The sequence below is a fragment of the Pygocentrus nattereri genome, chromosome 15, assembly GCF_015220715.1.
Source record: "Pygocentrus nattereri isolate fPygNat1 chromosome 15, fPygNat1.pri, whole genome shotgun sequence".
Classification (NCBI taxonomy): domain Eukaryota; kingdom Metazoa; phylum Chordata; class Actinopteri; order Characiformes; family Serrasalmidae; genus Pygocentrus; species Pygocentrus nattereri.
In genome coordinates, this window is record NC_051225.1 from 22,954,819 (window position 1) to 22,982,218 (window position 27,400).

The 27,400-nt window shown below is 38.2% G+C and overlaps 1 protein-coding gene across 3 annotated transcripts in view; it reads left to right on the top strand.

The window, feature by feature from the left end:
- The window catches only part of thsd7bb (thrombospondin, type I, domain containing 7Bb), a 139,812-nt gene that overhangs the window by 98,873 nt on the left and 13,539 nt on the right, over positions 1-27,400 (top strand). For 2 of the 3 annotated variants that reach the window (XM_037545142.1, XM_037545140.1), the window contains exons 10-21: positions 259-374; positions 3,563-3,695; positions 4,519-4,622; positions 11,732-11,923; positions 14,802-15,101; positions 15,533-15,711; positions 21,668-21,673; positions 21,771-21,925; positions 25,838-25,988; positions 26,111-26,249; positions 27,036-27,151; positions 27,283-27,397. In XM_037545142.1, coding sequence (XP_037401039.1) covers positions 259-374; positions 3,563-3,695; positions 4,519-4,622; positions 11,732-11,923; positions 14,802-15,101; positions 15,533-15,711; positions 21,668-21,673; positions 21,771-21,925; positions 25,838-25,988; positions 26,111-26,249; positions 27,036-27,151; positions 27,283-27,397 — 1,706 coding nt within the window. The remainder of the gene's footprint in view (positions 1-258; positions 375-3,562; positions 3,696-4,518; positions 4,623-11,731; positions 11,924-14,801; positions 15,102-15,532; positions 15,712-21,667; positions 21,674-21,770; positions 21,926-25,837; positions 25,989-26,110; positions 26,250-27,035; positions 27,152-27,282; positions 27,398-27,400) is intronic. The other variant, XM_037545141.1, reaches the window with a different exon arrangement.

The window sequence follows — 27,400 nt, forward strand, 5'->3', positions numbered from 1 at the left end:
AGTCACTCATAAGAACCAGTGCACAAAAAGGTTCTTGAGAAACATTTGGCTCCAGGCCTGCAATCTTGCTCTTGCCCAGAAAGGATACTGAAGTGTCTAACTAAGCTGTAGAGATAGATCATGAATAGTGTTTCCACATGAATACACCAGATGAGGTTCTAAGGGTCGGTGATGTTTCCCAGAGAGAGTCAGACTGAGAATGGAAACATGTCTAAGCTCCATATGTTTTTGTCATTAACGGTCTGACCTCTTCTCTAGGTGTCCTGAATCCACCCGTCCAGATGAGGTCCAGTCCTGTACTCTTCCATGCAAAGTGGAGTGTGTTGTAACCCCCTTCAGTGAATGGAGCCTGTGTCCAGCTTCTTGCTCACCAGGTACACTGTGGGAAAATCCATCCATCCATCCATCCATCCATCCATCCATCCATCCATCCATCCATCCCTTTTCCAAGCCGCTTCTCCACCAGGGTCGCAGGGAAAATCCATCTTAACAAATATTTAAACAACTGTGGTCATCATAATCATCTAGCTTAAATCCATTAAGTCAGAGCAAAGGTTTCTTGAACTGTACCAAAGATTTCTTTCTTAATTGAAAAAGAAGAGATTTGTGAGCTCATGCAAAATGTATCTGGCAGGATTCTTAACAAGAAAAGCCTTAATTCCATTAACTTTCAAAAATATTTCAATAAAACTAAATGCTTCAGATGTAAACAAGGTCATTCAGAGTGGTTTGGTGTGAAATGTTTTAAAATATCCATGGTGGAGAGATACAGGCAGGGTGTTACAAGACAAAATACTTTTTTTTTTCAGATTTACCCCTATTTTACTATTATTTTCTGTTCTCAGTATAAACACTGGTGGATCTGGATAATGGATAAAAACTCAAATTTTGTTCTCAAAGAAGCTTTAGCAAATTTTATTCACTTTTTTGAATGTTTATAGAGTTTTGATAACTACTCAGAATTACACATTTCAGTACACTGTAGAGCGGAATGAGAGCTTCCCAACAGTTTCTGCAATTCTTTTGTTTATATAAACATATTTTTTATTAGTTCTCCACACATCCAGCTATTTGTTAATATTGTCTTGTAGCATGTTATCTGCATGCTCAAGGTTAGGTTTGGATGCATTTTACAGATTATTGCTGTTTTAACCATGATAGTGTTTTGTGTTCTATCTGTCTGTAACGTATTGTGCTCTGCATTATCCAGTTAAGTCTGTGCTGTTGTTATAAAAGACAAGCATTTGGTTACAGTCAGCCTCCTAGACTGGTGCAAACTGAACAAACTGAGTTCTCTGAAATAATGATTGTGTTCAAATAATGAGAATGAAACCAAGCATTTACATATTTATGCCTATTCAGCCTACAGCAGTTTAGCCCTGCCCATTCACTTCAGCAAGTTATCTTGACCACCTCTACATGCCTAAATGCATTGAGTTGCAGCCAGCTATTTGTGTTAACAAGCAACAGAACAGGTACCTAATATATATATATATATATATATATATATATATATATATATATTTCTCAAAAAAATAAAGGGAACACTCAAATAACACATCCTAGATCTGAATGAATGAAATATTCTCATTGAATACTTTGTTCTGTACAAAGTTGAATGTGCTGACAAGAAAATCACACAAAAATCATCAAGGGAAATCAAATTTATTAACCGATGGAGGCCTGGATTTGGAGTCACACACAAAATTAAAGTGGAAAAACACTACAGGCTGATCCAACTTTGATGTGATGTCCTTAAAACAAGTCAAAATGAGGCTCAGTATTGTGTGTGGCCTCCACGTGCCTGCATGACCTTCCTACAATGCCTGGGCATGCTCCTGATGAGGTGGCGGATGGTCTCCTAAGGGATCTCCTCCCAGACCTGGACTAAAGCATCTGCCAACTCCTGGACAGTCTGTGGTGCAATGTGGCATTGGTGGATGGAGCGAGACATGAAGTCCCAGATGTGCTCAATCGGCTTCAGATCTGGGGAACGGGCGGGCCAGTCCATAGCTTCAATGCCTTCATCTTGCAGGAACTGCTGACACACTCCAGCCACATGAGGTCTAGCATTGTCCTGCATTAGGAGGAACCCAACCGCACCATATATGGTCTCACAAGGGGTCTGAGGATCTCATCTCGGTACCTAATGGCAGTCAGGCTACCTCTGGTGAGCACATGGAGGGCTGTGCGGCCCTCCAAAGAAATGCCACCCCACACCATTACTGACCCACAGCCAAACCGGTCATGCTGAAGGATGTTGCAGGCAGCAGATCTCTCTCCACAGTGTCTCCAGACTCTGTCACGTCTGACACATGTACTCAGTGTGAACCTGCTTTCATCTGTGAAGAGCACAGTGCGCCAGTGGCGAATTTGCCAATCCTGGTGTTCTCTGGCAAATGCCAAGCATCCTGCACGGTGTTGGGCTGTGAGCACAACCCCCATCTGTGGACGTCGGGCCCTCATACCATCCTCATGGAGTCAGTTTCTAACCGTTTGTGCAGACACATGCACATTTGTGGCCTGCTGGAGGTCATTTTGCAGGGCTCTGGCAGTGCTCCTCCTTGCACAAAGGCAGAGGAAGTGGTACTGCTGCTTTGTTGTTGCCCTCCTACGGCCTCCTCCATGTCACCTGGTGTACTGGCCTGTCTCCTGGTAGCGCCTCCAGCCTCTGGACACTACGTTGACAGACACAGCAAACCTTCTTGCCCCAGCTCGCATTGATGTGCCATCCTGGATGAGCTGCATTACTTGAGCCACTTGTGTGGGTTGTAGAGTCCGTCTCATGCTACCACGAGTGTGAAAGCACCACCAACATTCAAAAGTGACCAAAACATCAGCCAGAAAGCAGAAAGGTACTGAGAAGTGGTCTGTGCTCCCCACCTGCAGAACCACTCCTTTATTGAGTGTGTCTTGCTAATTGCCAATAATTTCCACCTGTTGTCTGTTCCATTTGCACAACAGCAGTGAAATTGATCGTCAATCAGTGTTGCTTCCTAATTGGACAGTTTGATTTCACAGAAATTTGATTTAATTGGAGTTATATTGTGTTGTTTAAGTGTTCCCTTTATTTTTTGAGCAGTGTATATATATATATATATATATATATATATATATATATATATATATATATATATATATATATATATATGTGTGTGTGTGTGTGTGTGTTTCTCAGGCACAGTAGCAGAAACTGTTTAATTCTAAGGGCTGAATAGAGGTTTTGGTACAAAAACACACACAACTATCATAAACTATAAAAGCAAATATAAAATAGACAAAATGTATGGTCTGAACACTTTATAAAAACTGAAAAATTCTTTTTATGCTTCACTATAATTATGTTTATTTGCATTTTATTTAATGTTATGCAGTGTTTTTACTGGCAAAACCAAGACATGTACTAACTGCCAAGATAAATACTTTTAAACAATTATTTCAACCACCTGAGACTTTTGCATAGTACTGTGTATATAGACACACACATACACACACACACATGCCAAACAGATGCCTTTTTTGTTCCTCTCTTAGAATTTTATTAACTTCTTTTTCCCCTCAGTGAATGCCACGATCAGCACCCAGTCACGACACCGGATTATTATTCAGAGGCCAGCTAATGGCGGTCAGGAATGTCCAGCCACACTCTTTGAGGAGAGAGAGTGCAACCCACCACCTCTTTGTCCAACGTACAGGTGGGTCAGTGCCATACAGCCAAGCTATTCAAGCTGAAAAATATCCCATTCTGAAAAGGGTAATGTTTAAGCTGCTGTTGTATGTAAAAGTTAACATCACCTCCACATGGAACAAAGATGAACTTAGCATATTTCCACAAATTTTAATTCACAACTTTTATTTATTTGCTGAATTTAATATTTTGTAAAAAATAAAACATACAATGTGGCTGTAAAAGTCTGTAAAAGATCTATCTGGCATCTAATCACTTATGTTATTTTTACTAATGTTGTGAAATGCCATTACAAAATGAAATTTAGGAAGAAGAAAAGATTTAAATGACCAAAAAAAGGCACTGGTAGAACTATTTCTAGATTGGTCAGGCATGCAAAGCAAATTTTGTAGGAATATCTTATACATGCTCTGCATGCAAGTAAACTACTGAATTTCTGACCTGAAAGCATTCTGCAAGGAAGTATGGTAAATATTCTAAATCAAGAACAGAAAGACTGTTAGCTGGCTACAAGAAACAATTGAGGGATTCTTTGCCAAGTACTGACCTAAAATCTAAAGACAATTTAAGACATTTTACTGACCTAAATAGTTAAATTAAACATTAAATTGTCTTGACTTTAGCAAATTTCATTCACTTTTCTGAATGTTGATAGAGCTTTTGAGTTATAATTACACATATATGTGACAACACTTTATTTTTAATAATGCTTATAAATAAAAAAATTAAACCTTTAACTGCTCTATTTGGTAAGTATTATTAACATTTTAGTGGTAGACACTGTATGTTTGTTAAGAGCATTTATGTTTTTGTTGCTGACTGCTTGGCAGATGGCAGACACACCGCTGGCACCCCTGCATTCTAGTACCTGATTCAGTGAGGCAGGCTGTGGGAGGCCATACAGAAGCATGTGGGATTGGTCTGGAGACCAGAGGTGAATGACTGATCATGATTTCTTTTCAGTTGAATCTAGAATCTTTGTTGTAATACTTTTTACAACAGATAGCAGGGGAGAGTGGAGCACAAAGTCAAACTTACGAAACAAGCAAACAGTAGAAGCTAAAGCAATGTGAAGTACTTACAGATACTGCAAGAATCTACAGTCTGAGCCACAAAAAATGCATCATAGCTTGATCAAGTACAATTTAAGACTAGGAACGTAGTGAAATATGAAAAAAAAAAACATAAACAGGTGATGCAATGGTGCCTAAACCGCAGAAAACATAGCTACAAAACAATAAATAAACAGTGAATTGGAAGAGAAAATAACTCAATGTAAGTAAAATGATCTGTCCATGCAGCAAGATAGTTTTACTTTACTTTTTTCAATATGTTTTTTCCAGTTTAGAAATAAGTGTCTCTGATAAGTTTTTAGAGGTTTGAAATAAGTAGAAAATGCTAGTTTTCAGATGAAATTGCTTAAGATTGGATTTGCCACAGCACAGTAACAAGTGAAATACACTGAGTATTAGAAAATAATTCCTAATTCATTTTCTGCACTCTTAATTTTAGCACACTGAGAGAATGAAGGCCAAAGAAGATAAATAAAATAAATCATTCATTTTAGTAGAAATTACTTACTAAAATGCCACCATAGCATAATTATGTTGTTACTCATCTTGAAATACATAGACCTAAATGCATATTTAACTTAAAATTAGTCCTTAATCTCAGAGCATCCATCTTAAGCCAGGACAGTGGTTTTAATCTGAAATCACAACCAGGACTACAAGTAAAATCCCACCAGCATCTATTGACAAAGGAACAGAGAGAGACACAAAGTGAGAGCGATGACATTGGATCATTGAATAATGAGAAAAGGTTATACGTTTTCATCATCAGGGAGAAAAATGTGAGGAAATGTGAGGTCTTTTGCAGAAACAAACCTCTTTTTGCAGAGGTCTTTCACACTGCTTTGCCTAATCCTGAAAAAAAGACATAAAGCACATTACAATAACAATAATAGTGACATTTTAAAATCAATCTAATTTCCATCTCATTGCTGTGTTATAAAAGTTAAAATAATAATGGACCATATTTGTCAGATGCCTGATCAGAAAAATACTGGACCTCAAATTTAAAAGGATTGCTATGACACGTTAATTTAATCACTGTGTGTCATAAAAGTCCCATCCCTGTAATGGTGAAGCAGTGTTTTTACTTCAAACTTAAAATTGATTTATTTTTTCACTGGAGTAAAGTGCAGATAAGATAATCAGTGGCAGGAAAGGAAAATAACAAACAATTTATAGACTGTAATAACAGTCCTTAACCCTAGTTTAAGCCTTTTTCTCACTCATACATGACCGTTAAAGAAAACAGAAAATATAAAATAGCAGCAGAAGTGTAATTCATTTTAACATTGGGGGGCAATGAAGAAACATTTTGAAATTCAGTTTTGAGCGACTACTACCAACAGAAACATCTCATGTGTTGATAATCCTAATTCATTATGCTTCGGTGGGCACAAAAAGTAAACAGGGCTTCCAGTGCTGTCTTTGCTACCAGCTTGACAAAGTGCTCCAAAGTGTTTGAATGTTTTGACTGGGCACAGCCATCTTACTTCATAGTGATGTGCCAACGCACACTATGCAAATCAATGTATTTCCATAATTGATGATATTGATTATTCAATGAGTCGCCCAGCTTTATTGAGTGTGTCTGAAAAGGTTTTTTGTTTTTGTAAAGGGGATGGTACAAATTGGTACTTTAGCTAATGTAGCTTGTTTTACCAGTAAATTACTCAATTTTAGGATTTCCTGACTAACTGAAGCATAAAAGACTAATTAGGATCAATTTAAGAACATACCATGACAGACACAAATAACTTTCGAAGCAAAATGATTTATCTCATATTTCCAGATTTGGAATCTTGGCAAGCACAAAAGAGTTTGCAGTGTAGTACTTTTTTTTTTAGCAAGAATGGGTACAATGAGTCAAACTTTCAGATTGTTCATGGAAATAAGGAATTTTGAGAGAAGTAAAGGACCAATCAGATTGTTAACAGCATACAGTTACAGCTGGGGTCTACCATAGTATGGGGGTATTAGTGGGTAACATACAATCTGTAAAGGTACCGTTAACACTAAACACACTTTGTACTTATGTAAAATAAGCATGGATGTCCCTGAAAAAGACTATCTAGAGGAAAGATGGCATTTTTTTCAGTGAGATCCATGCTTATTCATTATGACCATGCCAAGCCACATTCTGCATGTTGTTCCTGCAGTCCAGAAAGTTGTCTCCCAATGAAAATGTGTGGTGCCTTATGTAGCATAAAATATAACAAAGATGATTGTGTGTGGCTGCACAGCTGAAGACTTGTAAAACTGAAGAGTGGTAAAAAAATTCTACATTCAAACCTGGATTAATTGGAGTCTTCAGTCCATAAACAAGAGTGGGCAACAAGAGTGGGCAACAAGCTCCTTTTACAACTTTTTTGGAACATGTTGCAGGCATCAAATTTTAAACAAGCATTTATTGACAAGCGATTATAAAGTTTATACTGTTTTTTTTCTACCATTTTCAATTCAACACAGGTAAAAAATTAATGTGCTAATCACTGCTTTCTGTTTTTATTAGCATTTTGTCTCAACTTTTTTTGGAATTGGGTATGTGAAAGTGTAGGCACTGAGGAGAATGTATTAAGTACTGTTTTTAAGTAATGTATTAAAACACAGATTAAAGAGAAGTGACACCGATACAGAAATTAAGTGCAAATGAGTGAAATAAGATGTAGAGGCGAGTCTTCAGACCATGGCAGAAGGAATTAAGTGACTGTGCAGTACAGAATTCAGGGAAGTTTGTTCCACCACTGAGTGATTAGAACACTGACTGAGCAAGATTAATATTTTTTATACAGTTAACATAATCTTCTCTGCTACAAATTAAGATGCATAATTTATTCAGAACATCTATTGTTTGTAAACAGTCTACTGAAAAGGCAAATGGGGGTGCTTTTTGTAATAATTACTATAAAGACTGGTAAAATGATACAAACACTTCTTCTTCTTTCGGCTGCTCCCTTTAGGGGTCGCCACAGCGGATCAAAAAATAAATGAATACATAAATAAAATAATGAATGAATAAATGAATGAATAAATAAAATGAAACAAACACAATTCATTTAATATTTTTCTATGTTGTTTGAACCAGAAAACTAATTATGACCAAAATAAATTATGATTAGTAGAAGAGATTCTGTTGAATTCATTTTTGGCAAATGAGAACAGCAAATTAGTATAAAATTCAAATAGCAATACATTAATAGCACATTTTTGGTGACAATACACCACGTTCCAAATTATTATGCAAATTGGATTGAAGTGTCATAAAGATACATTTTTTTGTTTCTCAATTAAACTTATGGATGCTATTGTGTCTCAGGGCTCTTTGGATCACTGAAATCAATCTCAGACACCTGTGATAATTAATTTGCCAGGTGAGCCCAATTAAAAGAAAACTACTTAAGAAGGATGTTCTACATTATTAAGCAGGCCACAGGTTTCAAGCAACATGGAAAAGAAAAAGGATCTCTCTGCTGCCGAAAAGCGTCAAATACTGCAATGCCTTGGAAAAGGTATGAAAACATTAGATATTTCACAAAAACCTTAAGCGTGATCATCGCACTGTGAAGAGATTTGTGGCTGATTCAGAGCACAGACGGGTTTGTGCAGAAAAAGGCAGAATGAGGAAGGTTTCTGCCAGGCAAGTTCATCGGATTAAGAGAGCAGCTGCTAAAATGCCATTACAAACAGGTATTTGAAGCTGCTGGTGCCTCTGGAGTGCCACGAACCTCAAGGTGTAGGATACTTCAAAGGCTTGCTGTGGTGCATAAACCTACTATTCGGCCACCCCTAACCAGTGCTCACAAGCAGAAACGGTTGCAGTGGGCCCAGACATACATGAAGACTCATTTCCAAACAGTCTTGTTTACTGATGAGAGCCGTGCATCCCTGGATGGTCCAGATGGATAGAGTAGTGGATGGTTGGTGGATGGCCACCATGTCCCAACAATGAAACTCACAAGTTCAATGGATGCAAGAATTGTGAAGGTGATATCAAAGAAGGGTTCCTATGTTAACATGTAACTTGGCCTGTTAGGATTTTTTTGATTGAAATAGCTTTTGATTTCAGTGACCTCCTAATGCTGCAAATTCAACAAATGTTAATTTTCAGTTCTTTACAACCTATAAAATGTTTTGAAACTCTGCTGTGCAAAATAATTTGGAACAGTGCATTTTGAGTTTTTTTTAAGAATACACTGTTATCATTGGGAGGTTTGTTCAATTAAATTAAATTTATACTCTAACAGGTGATGACTTTTATTATTATGACTCATTTGCATCAACCATTTAGGAAAATCAGGGAAAAATATCATTTGCATAATAATTTGGAACGTGGTGTATATATATATATATATATATATATATATATGCCTATTCAGCTTACAGCAGTTTAGCCCTGTCTATTCACACTGAAGTTATAAAGACTGTTTCAGCCTGGACTGCATTTTGCATAAAGCACAATATTAGACAGCCAATCTGAGCAGACCTCATCTACATGCATACATAAAGGCATAGGAATTAAGACTACTTGTTTAATTGTATAGGATAAAGGAAAGTTGGAGAGTGGTCATGTTGAGTTATGACTGTTTTTGGTACATAATCCTACATAGACAATGTATATGGATAATATGATAAAAAAATGAAAAATAAAGTGTTTTTTATAGAATAAAGTGATTCTACAAAATGATGTAGTGATTTGCTGTGGCCACTCACTGAAATCTGTAGAGGAGTACACATATTTGCAGACTAAGTCCAGCTGTTTAAGTGTCCTCCCTGAAGACTGTGCTGTGTGCTGATGATGCTATCCCGCTATTATTGGGCCTGCTGAGGGGTTTATGCATATTTCAAGACAAAAGCAGGCCGATCGGAACACAACGAGTAGCCTGTCGAAGAGTGTTAATGCACCTGAATATGTATCCTTGGCAACGGGAAGCAGTATGACAGCAGCTGTAATGATGAACAGCTGCCAGAGAATGACTGAAACATCAGTACCACATAGAAGGTATACAGCTGATAGTTTAAAGGTTTAATCAACCCTTCAAAGTTATTCATGTTGTTTTACACATCCAAGTAACATTTCATAGTCATATATATGTAATTGTATAATTAATTACACAGTAAAGGTATTTGCTTTTCTCCTCTGAACTCAAATGAGGTTTTGATTGATCAGCATTTTCAACAGAATTACTCCACTTGTTTTAATGAGCTACGAGTGAAAAATAATTAAAGCTAACGTAAGTGGATTCACTACAGGGAAGGTGTTTGTAAGTTTCTCTAGTGAGAGAGAGAGAGAGAGAGAGAGAGAGAGTGCACCACCTCTGATGTTTCTTATCAATTAAGGTAATTTTACAATAGGCTTTTGCCACAGTAACAACCTCCAGTGATAAGTAAGTAAAAACTTATTAACCACTGGCTTAAAAACAACACTTGGGAAAAGGAATCACTCTGTCAAGCCTTGTTTTATTACACACTTCTATAACCTATGAATAGCTCTGCCAGTTTGCATTGAAGTCCCTGTTATACTGAATAACTGAATAAGCCTTAGTATGCAGTAGGCATGGGATTTAAAAGATGTTAATAGTAATAGTAATGTTAATAATAATCAGCTTTATCATCTTTATGCATATAAAGTGGTACAGTAAAGCAAAATGAGCGCTTGGTACTTTTCTGGTGCATAAACATTGACCCCTTAAAATCACAGGCTTATTACATAAAAGGCTTATTATTCAGTTACAGGGACTTCAATGCAAAGTAGCTCAGCTATTCTTAAGTGTGGCCCACTGATGGCATTTAAAAGGGCTTAAGACAGGTACATGAGTTCACATATGACAGACAATATGAACATGCAAAATAAGTTTAAAAAAATAAATACAGACAATAAATACAGAATAAACTAGAGACACAGAAGTGTACTGGTACATAGACACACTAGACTGTTAGTTGTGTTGGTTGTTAGATAATGCTAGACTGTTGGTTGAACACAGCATTGGACGATAAAGTTTGTGTGACATTCACAATTCCACTCTGTATTATCCATCCATCCATTTTCTTAGCCGCTTCTCCCTCAAGGTTGTGGGGGGTGCTGGAGCCTATCCCAGCGGTATTACTAGATTTATTAGAATTCTGTCGGGTCGGAATTAAAGACAACAGTTGAGGTGAATCGTGCTACAACAAGGGAGGAATGCAAATTATGGCCACCAAAATGGTTGCACTTTGATTTTTGGCCAAAAGAGAAAAAAAAGCTGAAATTTAAATAGGTCTACAAAGAAGCATCAGAACCTAGCACTTAACAAATAATTTGAGTGGTAATGAAAAAGAGAAATAATGTTTAAAAAACGCGGTGTGTTTTCTGTGCTCTTCTGTGTAGGTCAGCACAAATACATTCAAACAGTTTGAGCAGCAGCAGATCAGCAGTGAAACAAACCTCATAGTACTAACTGATTTAAAGAAGATCTTTAATGAAAATCACATAAATAATGCTGAGTAACTCAAAATCTTTTGGTTTTGAAAGATGTTACTGCAAATATGTCTGTTAGATCCTGGCTGTATCTTCTCTAAATGAAAGTCACTAAAGCGACTTGGGTGCTAAAAGCTCTCCCTGCTGGAAAAAAGTCAGACGCTCTGTGGGAGTTCCAAAGCCACACCATGTGCTTTAAATGTTAAAAACAGAACATGACAGCATGTTAATTCAAAAGCATAAAGAAAACCACAAATTGTATATAAATGAATCCTTTTTAGTTTCGATTATTTCTGTAGTCTGAGTCCATCACGAGCTACAGCCTCAACTCACATATTATCACTTTGTTTGCATGTTTGCATCTGCTGTTTTTGTGCTTTTGTATTATACACAACTCCTCATTCCTGGTACATATGCACATACATACTTTTGCCCATGCTCTTTTTTTCTTTCCTTTTCTGACTGTCTGTCTTTCTCTCTCTCTCTCTCTCTCTCTCTCTCTCTCTCTCTCTCTCACAGCCGTTACATGCGTTGGTGTGGATGATGCCCCTGCAGACGTGGCAGAGTGTGTGAAGTGGGCAGGTGTGATGCCTGCTGCTGTGCGAAAGTGCCGGGTGGCGTGCAGAGACGACTGTACCTTCAGCTCTTGGAGCAAATTTTCTTACTGCCAGGGCTGCGGAAGCTGGCGCACTCGCTCTCGCTCACTCATAGGTAACACATCCGCAGACAAGCTCACAAGGTCATTCATGTGTTTGTAACATTTTCATATTGATTAATAGGTACCATACACATACACGCTCTGAGCCACATTTTTAGTTGTATGCAAGATAGGGCACCTTCTGCCAAATATCATTTTATGTTGATTTTTAATGTAAAAAAATCACAACTTTAAAAAACAAGTGTCTGTAAATGTATGCATAGTTACCTTATATTTGATTGACTAAAAAAATAGACAGAAAACAAAACAGTAAAAAAGTACAAAGGTTTGCAAACCCTACTAAGTCAATGAATTGGCAGATAGCATCACAACTTGTAAACACTTTCTGTAGCCAGTGAGGACTCTTGCTATTCTAATTTTAGGAATCTCTAATATTTGTAGAATATTGCAAAATACATGTGCTGCTTTACATGCACAGCATGTTTAAGATCTACCCACAGGTTTTCAGTAATGTTCAAGTCATAGCTTATGAGGGTGTCTTCAAAAGTAAGGGTGTCTTCTGAAGTAGTTCATGATGAATTTAAAGGTAGTATTTTGGAGCATTGTCCTGTTGTAGAAACCAGCCTGTTTTCAGTTTAATTTACAGACTGTGTCAACTTCGATTGAAGAATTTGGTGACATTTAAGTGAAACCACTCTTGATCTATCTGCAATGTTTCCTGTGCCACTGCCAGCCAAACAACCATACACCCCCAAGCTTAACGGTGGACAAGGTGTTCTTGTCATCAAGTGCTGCTCCTTTATTCTCCAAACATAGCTTTGGTGATTGTGGCCAAAGAGTTCTACTGTTACTTCACCCATCCACTTCAATTATTACCATGCCTCTGGCTCATATTGTTTTGCATACTTGAGATGTTGACTTTTTTTATGAGGTTGGTGAGGGTTACTGTTAATAGCTTTCCCATGCAGATCATGTTTGTGCAAGCAATGCTACACAGTAGAATGGAGCACCCCCACTCCTGTGTCAGCTAAACTGACACAAAAATAATAATAATTAGATCATTGGAAATAAGAAATTTATTTACTTAGAAAATTTGCATAATGTAATTTGAACACCCAAATGCAACTTTATGTGTATTATTGTAATGTTACTTAGTATATATTTATGTAATAAGAATTAATAACAAATAACAAGTCATTTGTATTTTAGCTAATTAAAAATCCAAACCATGCATTATAACAGAAGGGTTATTACATGAATAGAGGCTAACTGACACCCCAATGTCATGCAGTATACACTATGTTAATAGTATAACGCGGTATATATTAAATAGGTAGAGTGTAAGCAGAGATTTTGTCATGCTGAATGCAAGCCTTTTGTTTTCTCCTCTGTGTTGTGAACATTTGTCTTATTTGTGACTTGGCTGTAGCATTCTGTGTGGAATCTCGTATGAGCTAGTGCATTCTGAAGCTTATCTGACGCATTTAATCACTATGTTTTTGGCAAGAACATTGTCTCTAGTGTTAAGGTCCAGACACTGCGAAAATTAAAACTTTTGTCTGCAAAACCAATAACAGGGCTTATTGTACTGGAGGCTACAAGCATGGAATAGTCCATCTTAAACTCTTCATCATGCTGATATTTGCAGATGGTTAGCATGCATGTTTGGATAGACTGAGTCAATACATTGTACAGGTACAGTTAGACACTATGTGTGCGCTGGAAATTCTTTTGAATCCATGCATACAATTTACTTGTCCTTCATTGTGTATATAAAAAGGAAAAGTAATATTCACATACCAAATTGAGCAGAGTAAAGCCATTCATTAAGAAATTATATAGGCTGTCATTATCAGTCACTGCTGCTGCCATGCTAGACAAGCTGAGTAGCATGAAAAAGTAGGTCATAAATGTTTTTAGCAGATGTTACATGTACCATTCGATTTTATCACACTTCATATTGATCCTTCAGTAGCCTACCTTTTGCAATTGTTGGAAATCAGAAAGATAATAATTAGGATTCTGCAGTAAAAGGTGCTGTGCATTCTATGGTAAATGTTCCATGTTCCATCTTGTTTAGGCTCTGGTTTTGTCCTGCCCAGATAAGTAACCTGATTGGCCTGCTTTTTTATATTTACATTTACAGCATTTATCAGACGCTCTAATCCAGAGCGATTTACAAAATGTGCTTTGTCAATCTAGAGAAAGTATCTTTGCTAGTTACCAATAGCTTAGAGGAAAAGACAGTCCTGGGCTCATATACTGCTAGAAACAAATATGTCACTGCAGACACCAAGAGAAAAAGAAACAGAGTTGAATGCATGCTTTTTCTCAGCATATCATAAATGAGCTCTGATTGGATCGCTCTGTGGGAAGTTGCATGCAAAATTTTGAGCACTCCAGGTTAATTTACAGGTTTTGTCTATTTTCTAAGTGAGCATGTTAATGCACAATTGCTGTTTTTGTTGTTGTTGTTGTTTGCTTAATTCAACATACTGGAAAACATCTAAAACATCAAATGTAGCCAGTGCAAAAGTTGTGGCACATTTCAGATTTTTGCAATACTTAAAACCCCTTATAAGGCCAGGACCTATCAGCCTGGGACTTTAAGGTGGGAAAACTGTAACAGAAAAGAAAACAGTGTGAACAGTATGTGTAGCCTCTTCACATTGGTCCTCCCTACTCATCAGGCCAAATTTGCAACCCTGGTATATCACAGACAGACACCAACTATCATTTATAAGAGTTGAACATACATTTAACTCTACCATGAAAATAGCATTATTAATCCCTGATTTTGGCAATAATGTAGTAATAATACAAAAATTAGAAAACAAAATTAAAGTAAAACATTCAGAGACACATAAAATGCCTTCTTATAGAACAATTATATCACTACTTTATAACTACCCATCCTCTGCTTTCCTCCAGGCCGCAGTAAGAAGCGCTGGCGCTGTCAGAAGGAGGCACTGGTAGAGAGGGAGGCCTGTCCTTGCTCAGAGTATCACACACAAGTCCATGGATCATGGTCACCCTGCCTGCTCCCTCAGCAACATCACCAGACTGGATTTATACTCACACGGAGGGGCTACCATCAGAGTAAGGGGAGCACCCAAGGCTGGCGGGCTCAGAAAGAGGGGAAGGAGTGCGGGCAAGGGTGGCGCTACAGAGCTCTGGCATGTCTGGACCACCAGGAAGATCTAGTTGAACCAGCTCACTGCAATAGTAGCGGTAAAGCCATACTCTAGCATGATATCTAAATTAGACAAAATGTATAGAAGCAAGTAATGAATTCTTAAATTGTCTTTGTCCATCTGCAAAAATCATGTTTAAAGCTTTAAACAGCTATTTATATTTGTACAATAAGGGTTTTTACCTTGGAAAAACACCAACATTAGAATAAATGCAAATAAGAAACTGATGTTGTCAGTGTGTTAGTTTAACTGTTTCCAGTCCAGTGTTTGTAATTGTTATCCAGTATCAGATTGGGCTAACACTTCATTAAGTTAAATGAGGTGTGCTGATATCGAAATTGAAAATGAAATAAATAAAAAAGGTCAATGGCTAGCAGGCGTCTAGGAGAGGAATCAGAACCTGTGAAATTCTTGTTACATTTGACTTTAGTAATATTTAATAGTATATTTCAATTGATTTGAATCCAGGTATTGAAAAGGAAGTGTGTCTTGTGCCCTGTCCTTTGGATTGCAAGCTGAGTGAGTGGTCTGCCTGGTCCTCCTGCAGCGCCCCCTGTGGCGGAGGGGTGAAAATGCGCTCTCAGTGGCTAAGAGAGAAGCCCTTCAATGGAGGTCGATCCTGTCCGAAACTGGACTTCAAAAATCAGGTGAGAGAGGCACAGCCCCAGTCAAAGTTGTGATTAAATATTATGTTTGGGTATAGTTCGCATCGCATTTGTGTTGCCATATTTGTTTAGATTCCACTCTGATTTCTTTAATGAAAAGAACTGCCATAGGAAAATGCTTTTTTTTTTTTTTTACAATCGTTATGTGTAAATTTACAAAGAAGGGGGACTTAAACATGATCTGTGTTAGTGACTGATTCAGCATATTCTTTTTTGTTGACATCCTCACTAGGGTAAGTTTGGCATGTATAGTACTGTGCAAATGTTTATTTAAGCACATTATGTAACCCATAAAACCATTTATCTTGGTAATATGTGTCTTTTAGCTTGCAAACCAGGTATTGGATAATAACTACAGTATAAACCAGGCTGCCATGAAGAGAGGTTTGGAAATAGTTCAAATTTTTTTTCACATATTCTACATTGACATATGTATTAATGTAACATTACTGTTTTTCAGAGCAAATAAATGCTTATTGACCAGTTGAACAGCTGTTTAAATCTTATTTTCTCAGTACTTTATCAAAGCAAACAGGCTTCATAAATATTTTGAGACATACTCAGAGTTTAAATCTTCAAGATAGTCAAGATCTAAACCACATGTATCAAGCACAAGGCCCATGGGCCAGATCAGGTCCACCACACAATCCTATCCAGCTGGCATAAGTATTGTAATTTTTGATTAATATTAGCCCATTTCACAAAGTACTGCAGTTCATGTGCAGCATACACTACAACGTAATGTGCTCTGATGCTCCTACCTCAACAACAAACTGGGACAGCGGTAACACCTCAATTCTACACAATTCTGCACAATTTCACACCACTCATACCATCAAAATACATTTCAACTGCAGTTTAACCAATTTTAACATTTAACATTAGCTCAGTTTGGAGACTGAGCCCAAGCATTAATAAACTTGCAGAAAAGAAAAGATGGCAGGTATCTAGTTCAAGCAAAAGGTAGGTTTAAAAGACTGAGGACCTGGGGACATTTACATTTTTAATATTTCAAGTGTCCATGTAATATTGCAAGGTCTACTACAAGTGTCTGGATTTTACTGTTGACGTTTTTGCATATGTTGGATAACAAATGGCTAGTTCTGGTTATAGCACAACATTAATTAAACATGGAATAAAAACTTTTTTGTTCTCTGGCCCACAGATTTGATCAGATTTTTAATATGGCCCTTTTAGTGGATTGATCTAAACTGTTACTGTTCCCATGAGTTTAATATGGAGAGCTGCTGTGAAATGCGAATATTAACCACTTTTTCTTTAACAGTGCAAATCTAATAAAATAAATGTCCAAGCACAGAGAGTATGTTTCTTGTGCCACAAGAGAAGGGAACATTTTGGATTATTGTTACACCACTGTTAAAAATGCCTATTGCATCCATCATACTTGCTGCTCTCGGTCATTCCGACCACTGTCTCGTTCAACTCATCCCAGAGTACAGGTAGAAACTCAAATCCAGCAAGCCTGTCATTATAACAATGACGACTGTTAGTGTCGACGAAAGGAGTAGACCAATGGAGATAAAAAAGCTACAGGGCCGTTTTGAATATACAAACTGAACTGTTTTTGAAGAAGCGACAGATAGCCTGGATCAATATACAGACACTATGATGTCACATCTGTTTCTGCAAGGTAAGCTGCATATCAACTTCAGTACAGGTGAAATACAGCAATGACAAACCAGGGTCTTCAGCTGAACTCTTAACTTCATGAGGAAAACCAAAAACCTGAATAAGTTCTAATGTAGCTTTGAACACACAAAGGACAATTTTCAGCCTCTCTCTGCCAGTCAACCCTGGCTCTCTCACCTCTGCACTCTGTTCACCATAGACGAGCAGGACGTTAACAGGCTTTTCAGCAAACAGAAGTTGTGAAAAGCTCAAGGGCCGGACAGATTCTCTCCATCCACCTTAAAGCACTGTTGTGATCAATTAGTGCCAATATTCACCAACATCAACAAATCACTGGAACTTTGCTCTGTTCCTCTGTTCCTGTTTCAAAACATCCACCATCACTCCAGTCCCCAAAAAAGTGACCATTACTGAAAAACTACACACCAGTTGCCCTGACCTCTGTAGTCATGAGGGTCTTTGAACGCTTGGTCCTAGCCTCCCTAGCCTCCAGAAGGCCATTACAAACCCTCTGCAGTTCACATGCAAAGCTAACAGGTCTATCAATGACATGGACAACTTGGCCCTGTACTTCATGCTACATTATTTCAACAGTCCTGCAACCTACGCTAGAGTTCTGTTTGTGGACTTGGCATTCAACACTGTAAGCTGTTGCAGTTCAAGCTGTTTGTGCCAGATCCCATCTGCTGGTGAGATTTCCTGATAAACAAGAAATAGCAGGTGTAGCTATGAAAATCAGACCCCTAGACCCTCAGTACTGCAGTACCACAAGGTTGTGTGCTCTCACCCCTTCTCTTCAGTCTCTGTACCAATGACTGTGTCTCTAGGGCACCAGCTGTGAAGATCCTGAAGTTCGCAAGCTACTGTGCACCTCTACTGTAGTGGGCCTCAAAGCCAATGGGGATGAGTCTGCCTACAGAGAGATAAGCAGCTGGTCTCCTGGCACACCATCAATCAACTGCTGCTCAACACACAAAAGACTGTCGAGATGGTGGTGGACTTCAAGCACAACCCTTCCTCCATATCCCCCCTCACCATCAGTGGCTCTGTGATTGCCACTGTGGAGTCACTCAAATTCCTGGGCACCACCATCTCCAGGGACCTGAACTGGGAGAGGAACATGCTAGTCTATCCTCACTTCATCTATAAGCTTCTGATCTGTTTCTTCCACCTCAAAAGAAGGAGTCAAACTCCAGCGCATAATCATGATTATCAGCGCATAATCATTGGATGTAGTCTGCCAAAGTTTCATGACATCTACAATAGCATGCCAGTAAAACACAGCTGACCCCTCTCAGCACAACCAGACATGCTAACAGCTTTTTTCCCAGAGTTGTAGTGCTCATTATCTACAGTGGACACCTCACACTTTAACTTAAACTAGACAAAACAGACATTACTGTATTACAGTAACTCCTCTGTAAAATAATGTTATTTGCACAACTATACAGCTGTTACATTTCTGCAAATATTCTTATCATTCTGTAATATTTATTTATTTGGTACATTTATATGTATAGGTATTCTTATCTGCATATGTATTGTATTTTTATTTTAATATTCCCTTAGCAGGGCAGCATGGTAGTGCTGTCATCTCACAGCAAGAAGGGCCTTGGATCAATTCCTGGCCTTGTGATCAGGATCCTTTCTGTGTGGAGTGTGCATGATCTCCCCATATCTGCGTGGGTTTCCTGCCAGTCCACAGATGTGCATTCAGGCTAATTGGCCATGCTACAGTGCCCTTAGGTTTGTGTGTGTGTGTGTGTGTGTGTGTGTGTGTGTGTGTGTGTGTGTGTGTGTGTGTGTGTGTGTGTGTGTGTGTGTGTGTGTGTGTGTGTGACTGTGTAAGTCTGCAATCTTTCTGTCTGCCCTGCGATGGACTGTCCAGGGTGTAACCTGCACTCTGCCTAACAACAGCTGGGATAGGCCCCAGCACCCCAGAATGATAAGCAATTTAGATTATGTGTGTGTGTGTGTGTGTGTGTGTGTGTGTGTGTGTGTGTGTGTGTATTCCCTTAGCTAAATATGTGTTAACAGTTTGTTTGCTTATCTAGTCTGTTTAGTATGTTCCATGTCATACATGTGTGCTCTCACCAAGACAGATGCATTGTTTGTGCAAAATACTTGATGAAATAAAGTGATTCTGATTCTTTAAAGTGATGCTAATGTAACTTAAATGCCCATTACCAAGCTAGTGGAATTTGGCATTTTCTTAGTAATGGCAAAAGCAGGTAAACAAAAGCTACATTAAACATTGTTAGGGAATGACATGTTTGGCACATGGTTATAATTTTGTGACTGTATCTGGCTCTCAGTGTAAACAAGTAGTCCATTGCTGAGCTCTCTACTAGAGGTCTGTTTTTTCAGTCCCACAAACAGCTCCCACAAGATTTCATGCTGCTCCCACAGAAAATTGGAATTATTTGTCCTGCCCCCAGCCCACAAAAGAAATATTGTGGCCCGCTACCACCCACAGAGTTCCCTCAAGATAAACTCACACCATATATCTAACATAGTTTATTCGTAACTATATTATCCTCTGCTGAAATAACATGGCATTTATGGTCATCAGGCTTATTTGACCTTAAGCCCTTTATTCCCACAAAGCAGGGATTAAACCACAGAATGGTTATTTTTGGTGTTTTTATTATATGGTGTTAATATTATTATTTCCATAAAAAGTTGAAAGGGTTGACTTATCAGACCACAATACATGTTTCCACTGTCCATCAGCCCATTTCAGATGAGCTCAAGCCCAGAGAAGTCAGGAGCGTTTCTGGACGCTGTTGATGAATGGCTTCCACTGTTTATAGTAAAAGCTTAACCTGTTTTTGTCAGTGCAGTGGTGGATGGTGTTTATTGATAACATTTATTGCAAACATTCACGAGCCCATGCTTTGATATCCATCACAGAAACAGTTTGCTTTTTATTGCTATGAGTGGTCACAGGCATTTGTGGTTTTTGGCTTTTTCCTTTAGGCACAGAGATTTATAAAGTTTCCCTGAATCTTTTGATGATATTATTCACTGTAATGGGTGCAAAACTAAAATTCTTGCAATCCCTGTGTAACAGGGAGTGAGGAGGAGGACGCATATGTGGAGATAAGCAATGTTTATTATGGGCAAATCCAGGGTCATAGTCTAAACAGTATAGGGTCATAGAGCCAACACGGATTGATCGGGGGGCAGACATGACAGCAACCAGAATAAAACAAAACAAACAACACAACCAGAACAAACAACAATACATAGACCAGTACAAAGACCAGTGACCAGACAGGGGAAAACACAGGCTTTAAATACAAGAGGAACAGGCGGGAACACAGGTGGAAACAATCATATGGACAGGACTGGGAGGGGCCAATTGTGACACCCTGGTTGGGGAACGTTTTTTTAAACTGATGGATTTTTTTTTGCTGGCTAGCCTTGGCCCATCTTTGCTCATAAAAGCCTTTACTGGACACTCCTTATTATATCCTAGCATAGTTCACCAAATGTTTAAGCTTTCTTTTTTTTTTACATTTTACAGAGTTCCTAGTCTTAAATTGCTGTTCCAACTTTTTTTTAATAAATAAATCTGGTTTCTGGTTTTTTTTTGTTTGTTTTTTTTTTTGCATTTAACCTATTGTCCCAAATTTTTTGAAATTGGGTCTTTAATTGGAAAAAAGGGGGAAACTATGTCTCCTCTAATAAGAAATTGAATTCATACATTAATACGTGTTTTACCTACATGCTTGTACTCTGCATCTCTTAAACAATAGACTTTCCTTTATCTAAGCATACTCGTCTTGTAGCTAGTTTCTGTGTTCATGAACTTGACCACAAGTGCATTTGTGTGTGCATGTGTGAAAGTAACAGCCACACAGGAGACGGTGGTGTGTGAAAGCCTCATACATAAATGATATGTTAGGGCTAAGCTGGTGCCCCGGCTGCCTGCTTTTAGCTGCTTATCTGAAGCGCCCCCCCTTAGACTTGCGGTAAAACAGGACTATAGAAGCTATTGTCCCTTCGGAGCTCACGCCCCACATCCTCTCATCTTTCCCCCTCTTTTCCTTTTATTTTTTTGCCCTACAGCCCTTTGTACTGCGTGCCATCAGGCCAGATCAAACAGCATGAATGTTTTATTGGATCCAGGCAGACCTTTCTACAGCTCACTTTCACTCTTATAAATAAACCCTTAACCACTGACCCCAGGTCACCGAGTGAGAGGGACAAGTCTCAAAATAGACATTAATGGAAACTCTTTCTTCTCTTTCCCTCTCGTACTGCTATATGGACATCTACAAAGGCTCAGGTGAGTAATTATATTCTATCTTGCCTTTCCAAGTGTGAAAATGTGTATCTGACCCTTTTTAGGCTGGTCTGGGACTCACTACATGCTTGTCTTCAAGGTGTCTGAGGTAGTGCCTTGCTACTCTGAGTGTAATCCGTATGTTTGGGAAGCCGAGCCTTGGTCTGCATGTGTCATCGACCCACCCAGCACCTTAAACAGTTCTAGCACATCTCAACCATTATGTGGAGAGGGTGTCCAGATGCATAAAATTTGGTGAGTTCAATTTACCACCATGCACCACTTGTTTGGACTTATGTCAGCTATGTTTAATCATTTCTGATATTACCAACAAACTAGAGTTTTAATTGGTCCTGAAAGTTTTAACCAAAGCCAAATAAAGCCAGACAACATTCCAACTTGCAGTAGTCAACAGCCTAGTGGCAGGAGAGGTGAGCAAGCAACCAGAAGTAGTGGAGTAATCCCATAACTGACTGGGTGTACCTTGTTTTGCCTTTAGGCAGAGCACAAGACACCCTGCAGCCCAATAAATCTCTCCCGCTCTTTAGTTCCTTATGTCAATATGTTTCTGTCAAAGGAGGGTACAGCAGCCAAAATCAATACTCAAGGAAAAGCTTTGATTCTTGGGTAAAATGATGACTCAAGTAAAAGTAAAAGTAACCTCTCAAAAACAACTTGTGTAGAAATACAAAAGTTTGTTGTAAAAAAAAAACACTGAGTAACTTACAGAACTGTAGAAGTACATACAGCTTAGTAGCTGAAGCCTGTTAATCTCTAATCTTCGCTTTTTGGGATTCATTTGACCAATCAAAAGCAGTACAGATGTCACCAACAGAACAGAATGAACTTAAAGTATTATGATATTATGATAATGATTTAAAAATTCTCAGGAGAGCACAAATTCATCAAGATTTTTTCTAAGTACATGTACTTGAGTAAATGTAACAACACATCCATCTCTGGCTTCAAACCATTACAGCTGTTTGAATCACTGAAATGAATGACCAAATCAAATTGTTCCATATTCACAAAAATTGGTTTTAAATCAAATTGTTTTGCTGTTGACTCACAGATTCACATTCCTAAAATATCAAATCTGATGCTGCTGTTTTACTTCACTCACATCCATTTTCATACCCGTGTTGGCCTTGTGGACCTTAGTGGAACAACATAAATGACTCTACCATGCCAGATTAAAACTGTTGAAGGTAATAAAATTAAGATATAAGAATAAATTAGGGATGTTTCCATTGATGTAACACTGGCAAGCAATTGTCAGGATGCAATTGCAGATCAGTTGGGCCCTGATTTATTAAGATCCCAGATAAACAGTACTAATTTGCTCTTGAAGCATGATAGATTAGTAGTTAGTGGGCATCTTGTGGGTGATTTGCACAGAATAAATGCATATAGTACAACATGTAAAAAAGAGAAAACTATATTTAAATTGAAGCGTTTGCACATGCTAATTGTTCCATGACAAGCAAGGATGCCAGAGAGAAGCATATGTTTATAAGGTCCAGTAGTCGACTCACCAGATAAGAGCTATTAATTGCAGCCAAGAATCATTTGGTCATTTTTTACACAATATATTTCAAATTACAGCCCTAAAAATACTAGGCTAAACACTAAAAATAAAGTGATGGCAGCCATGGTTCAAAAAGTAGTATCAACTTACAAATGCAGTTGAACATCTTCAGACTTATTTTCAAGTTTAGTGAATTACGCTCCAGGTGCTATATTAATCTATTTGCATTGACTCCACCCTGTGTTTTACACATGCAAACCCTTAGTAAATCAGGCCTTGGTTTTGTTGGGGGTAGTCTAAAAAATGGCCATTACAGTCCAATATCAAAAATCAGACAGAAAAGAAGACACATCAGAGACTGTGCAAAGACTAAACTGATACAGTAGGGTAAATTCAGCCTATGCAGATCAATAAGCTGATAATCACAAATAGGTTTGTGCAAGTCACATGAGGCTCCAGGGAGAAACTGCACAGGAAAGCACCAATTCTGGATGGATTAATTCAATAATTTCTAAAAGGGGGGCATTGTGTCATTTAAAAGAGTGAGACAGGTTATGAGAAACTGACCCAAGCCTGATAAATATTTGAAAAATGTCCCCAAGTTGACCCCAGCGTGAAGAATCGGGTTCCATAAAGTTTGGAGAAATATTGTAAGCTCAAAGTTACAATACACACAACACTCCACCTTATGCTGTATCTTTGAGAGTAACTATAAAGTCTTCGCTGCAGCTTTAACTGATTGAAATTCAGCTCTGTTGGAGAAAGATTGGAGACATCGTACCTGCGTCACTATAATAGATGGGCTCATAAGTCTGCGTTCAAAAAGGAGAACAGGTCATAACACTGACAAATAGATTGATGAGGTCATAAGCCCATTCTACAAAGAGGAGTGAGGTCATAACTCTGGACTGCAGGCTGAAGTGAGGTCATCTAGAAGATCTAACATTGTGACTGAATGTTTGTCTGCCTACTTCCCATTAGCCTGTCCACTGGTGTCATGTTGTTTTTCATTAAACAATTTAACACAGGGCTTTAAAGTGAAGAGGTCAATGATAAAAAAGGGGCTGAACATTACACTGCTCCCCCAACTTCGTAGATAAAGCTCTTGAAAGCAAACCAAAATCTGTCAAAGTTTATTCAAATCATTAAAAACAATTCTTATCTTTAGTCATTGTGGTCACTCACAGTGGTCAGTCACAGGTTTTGTTGTGTGTATATGTACATGAGAACTGACTTTTCTCCTGAGTTTGGTTTGGCTCATTTTTGCTTACATATAGGGCCAGTCAGTTGTAGACATGTGCTGATATTTTAAAATATTGTATGCTGCCATATTCAACACATGCAATATTGTCAAAGCATAATTATAATATTTTTTAAATATGGTCACTGCATTTTAGTTTAAAACAATTGAAGTCTAACTTCTTTCTGCCAGCCCCCTGCCTGCCATTCCACCATCATAATGCAAATCAACTCTAATTTTTAGTTAACCCCATAAAATGGCCACAACCCACCGATAGGCCCAAAGGTTTACTACACACATCTATAAACTAAGAATAACTCAACCAATTTGCATTGTTGTCCATGTAGTTGCAGAAAAATATTCCTTAGTATATAATAAACCTGGAATTTTAAAGGGCTAACATAATCAAATAAAATATTTACCCCCAGAATTATGGTACCAAATTAACTAGCATGCTGGCTTTCCATATGTGAAACGTTAGGTTCTATGTTGAAGTGCTAGTGAGCAATAAGGAGTGAAAGGGCAGGAGTAAGACACCCAGCTGTGAAAGTAATTCACACCTCTGCAAAAAGTTGACCATGCTGAGAAAAAATTAACAAGAGACTAGTGAAAATTAAACACCTGATATTAAGACTGTCAAAAATAGGACAGAAATTAAGTAAGACAGCTGTGCCATTAGGCAAGTTTTTTCAAAGACAGAAATACCCTAAAAGTACAATCGTCACCACATTATTGCTATTAAAACATGAAATTCTGAATGCTACATGAATGCAATGTAAACTCTGATGAATGTAAACTGTGATACTAGGTCACAATATATCAGCACATGCCTAATTAGTGGTGAGCAATTAGATCATATTTATCATTATTATGATAGCTTCACATTACATTGCAATACACTTTCTTTGGTATATTGTGGATATCAGGAATACTTAAATATACTGACCAGCTGAATACTGACCAACTGCATGTTTCATTACAAAATAAGATAAATTAGTCTTGTTAATTGGGTATGGTATGTAAAATGTTTTTAAAAATCATGTTATTCAGTTTTTGATATGAATAACTTTTAATGTGGCACTATTGGCCTTTTTTGTCTGATGCTAACTTAACCACCCACAGAAAAAAAGTATCAGGAAAAATGTTGCATGTTGCAAAAGTATCCTGGTGTTATATTTTGGCTGTATTTTTGTTATATTTTACACCCATATCAGATATTTGAAGTTTCAACGTATTAATTTCATATGAATTCATGTGACTATAACAATTACCATATAGTATAATTTACATATTATGTATTTGTATGCTTTCATTGTACTGCATGGACAAACCTATCTGTGTGATTGGGCTATGGATAAAGTTCTCTCTAAATTTCTTCATTGCATGATGGAATTTTCAGGTGCGTGAAAAAGGAAGAGGAGAGACGGATCATTGTGGATGACTCTCTGTGCGACCATGGAGAACAGCCAGTGGCTGCCCAAGCCTGTCTTCTGCCTTGCCCTGGTCTTTGTGTGACATCGGAATGGAGCCAGTGGAGTGAATGCCCTGTGGTTAGTAACTGACCGACTGATTAACTTCAAATAAATCAAATCTGTCACTGACCAAAAATAAACTGTATAGCTAAAACAAACTGAAAACAAAGTGAAAGAGTCACTGTGTTTGATTTTTCCAGGGCTGTAATGAGAGAGAATTGAGGTGGAGGAGTAGGACAGTGTTGAGAATGCCAGGAAGTGGACACACCTGTCCTCAGCTAAATCAAACTCAGTCTTGTGCCAACACCACCTGCCTTTCATATTCTTATGCTTACTCAGGTATACACACACACATACAATTACCAGCCACTTTATTAGAAACCCTTACCTTGTAGCAAGTGCCTGCACAAGTCAATGTGACGATGGTAAATCAATATGATGATCAGTTATTAATATCAGTGTTACTGAGCTCTGCTAAACCTGAGTAATTGTTTGCTTATTTTGTTTGCTTAATTTCTAAATGTTTTCTGAATATATTGTAACAGAATACTTTACTGAATACGTTTATGACAGCGTATTTAGTATTCAGTCATCTCTACTGTTTCAAAGTACTCTGTCCAATGCTGGAGCTTGGTAAAATGATGTACTCTTTAATTAGGCTTCTCATTCAGTTGAGAATAATTTGGTACATTTAGCTGCCATCACTTAAGTGCCTCTCCAGGCAACTGCTATATGAATACACAAGCCCTGCTTTTTTTCTCTGCATGCTGGTGTACAGTTAACCTATGTCTAGCAATGGAAACCCATTTCATTAAACTCCTGACTCACAGATCTGTCTGCCTCTTTGTGACCAAGCTGTTGTGGCTCCTAGATGCTTCAATGTCACAATAATATGACTTACAATTGACCAACGATCTAATAAGGCAGAAATTTCATGAACTGATTATGGCAAAAGTGACGTCCTATGACAGCACCACATTTCAGGTCCCTGAACTGAATAAGGGATGCCCACATAGTTTGTCCACGTATTGTACATTAAGATGCACAGACACATATGGACTGATTTTTCTGCACATCACAGCCATGTGAGACAATATCCTAACCCCACATATGTCTGATTCAAAGACTGGAGCAGTTGTCAGCTCAGTGACAATGCTGTATGTGGTCAAGGAACTAAGACACGCCTGCTGAATTGCATCCGCAGTGACGGGAAGCTGGTGGAGCTGAACATGTGCAAAGAGGTGGGGATCCATTCTCCCTAGTGAACTCTTTACATTCAACTAAATCAAAGGCTTCAAAAGCATGTGCTAATTGTTGAATACTGATAGGTATCAATCTTGTGTATTCTTTTTTCTCTCTCTCTTTGGATCAGTGGGGTCCCTCACGAGGGAAGCTCTCTGCTCCATGTGAAGTGAGCTGCCCAGTTGATTGCCTGCTGTCTGACTGGTCACTTTGGTCAGAGTGCTCACACACCTGCGGAGCCCAAAGTA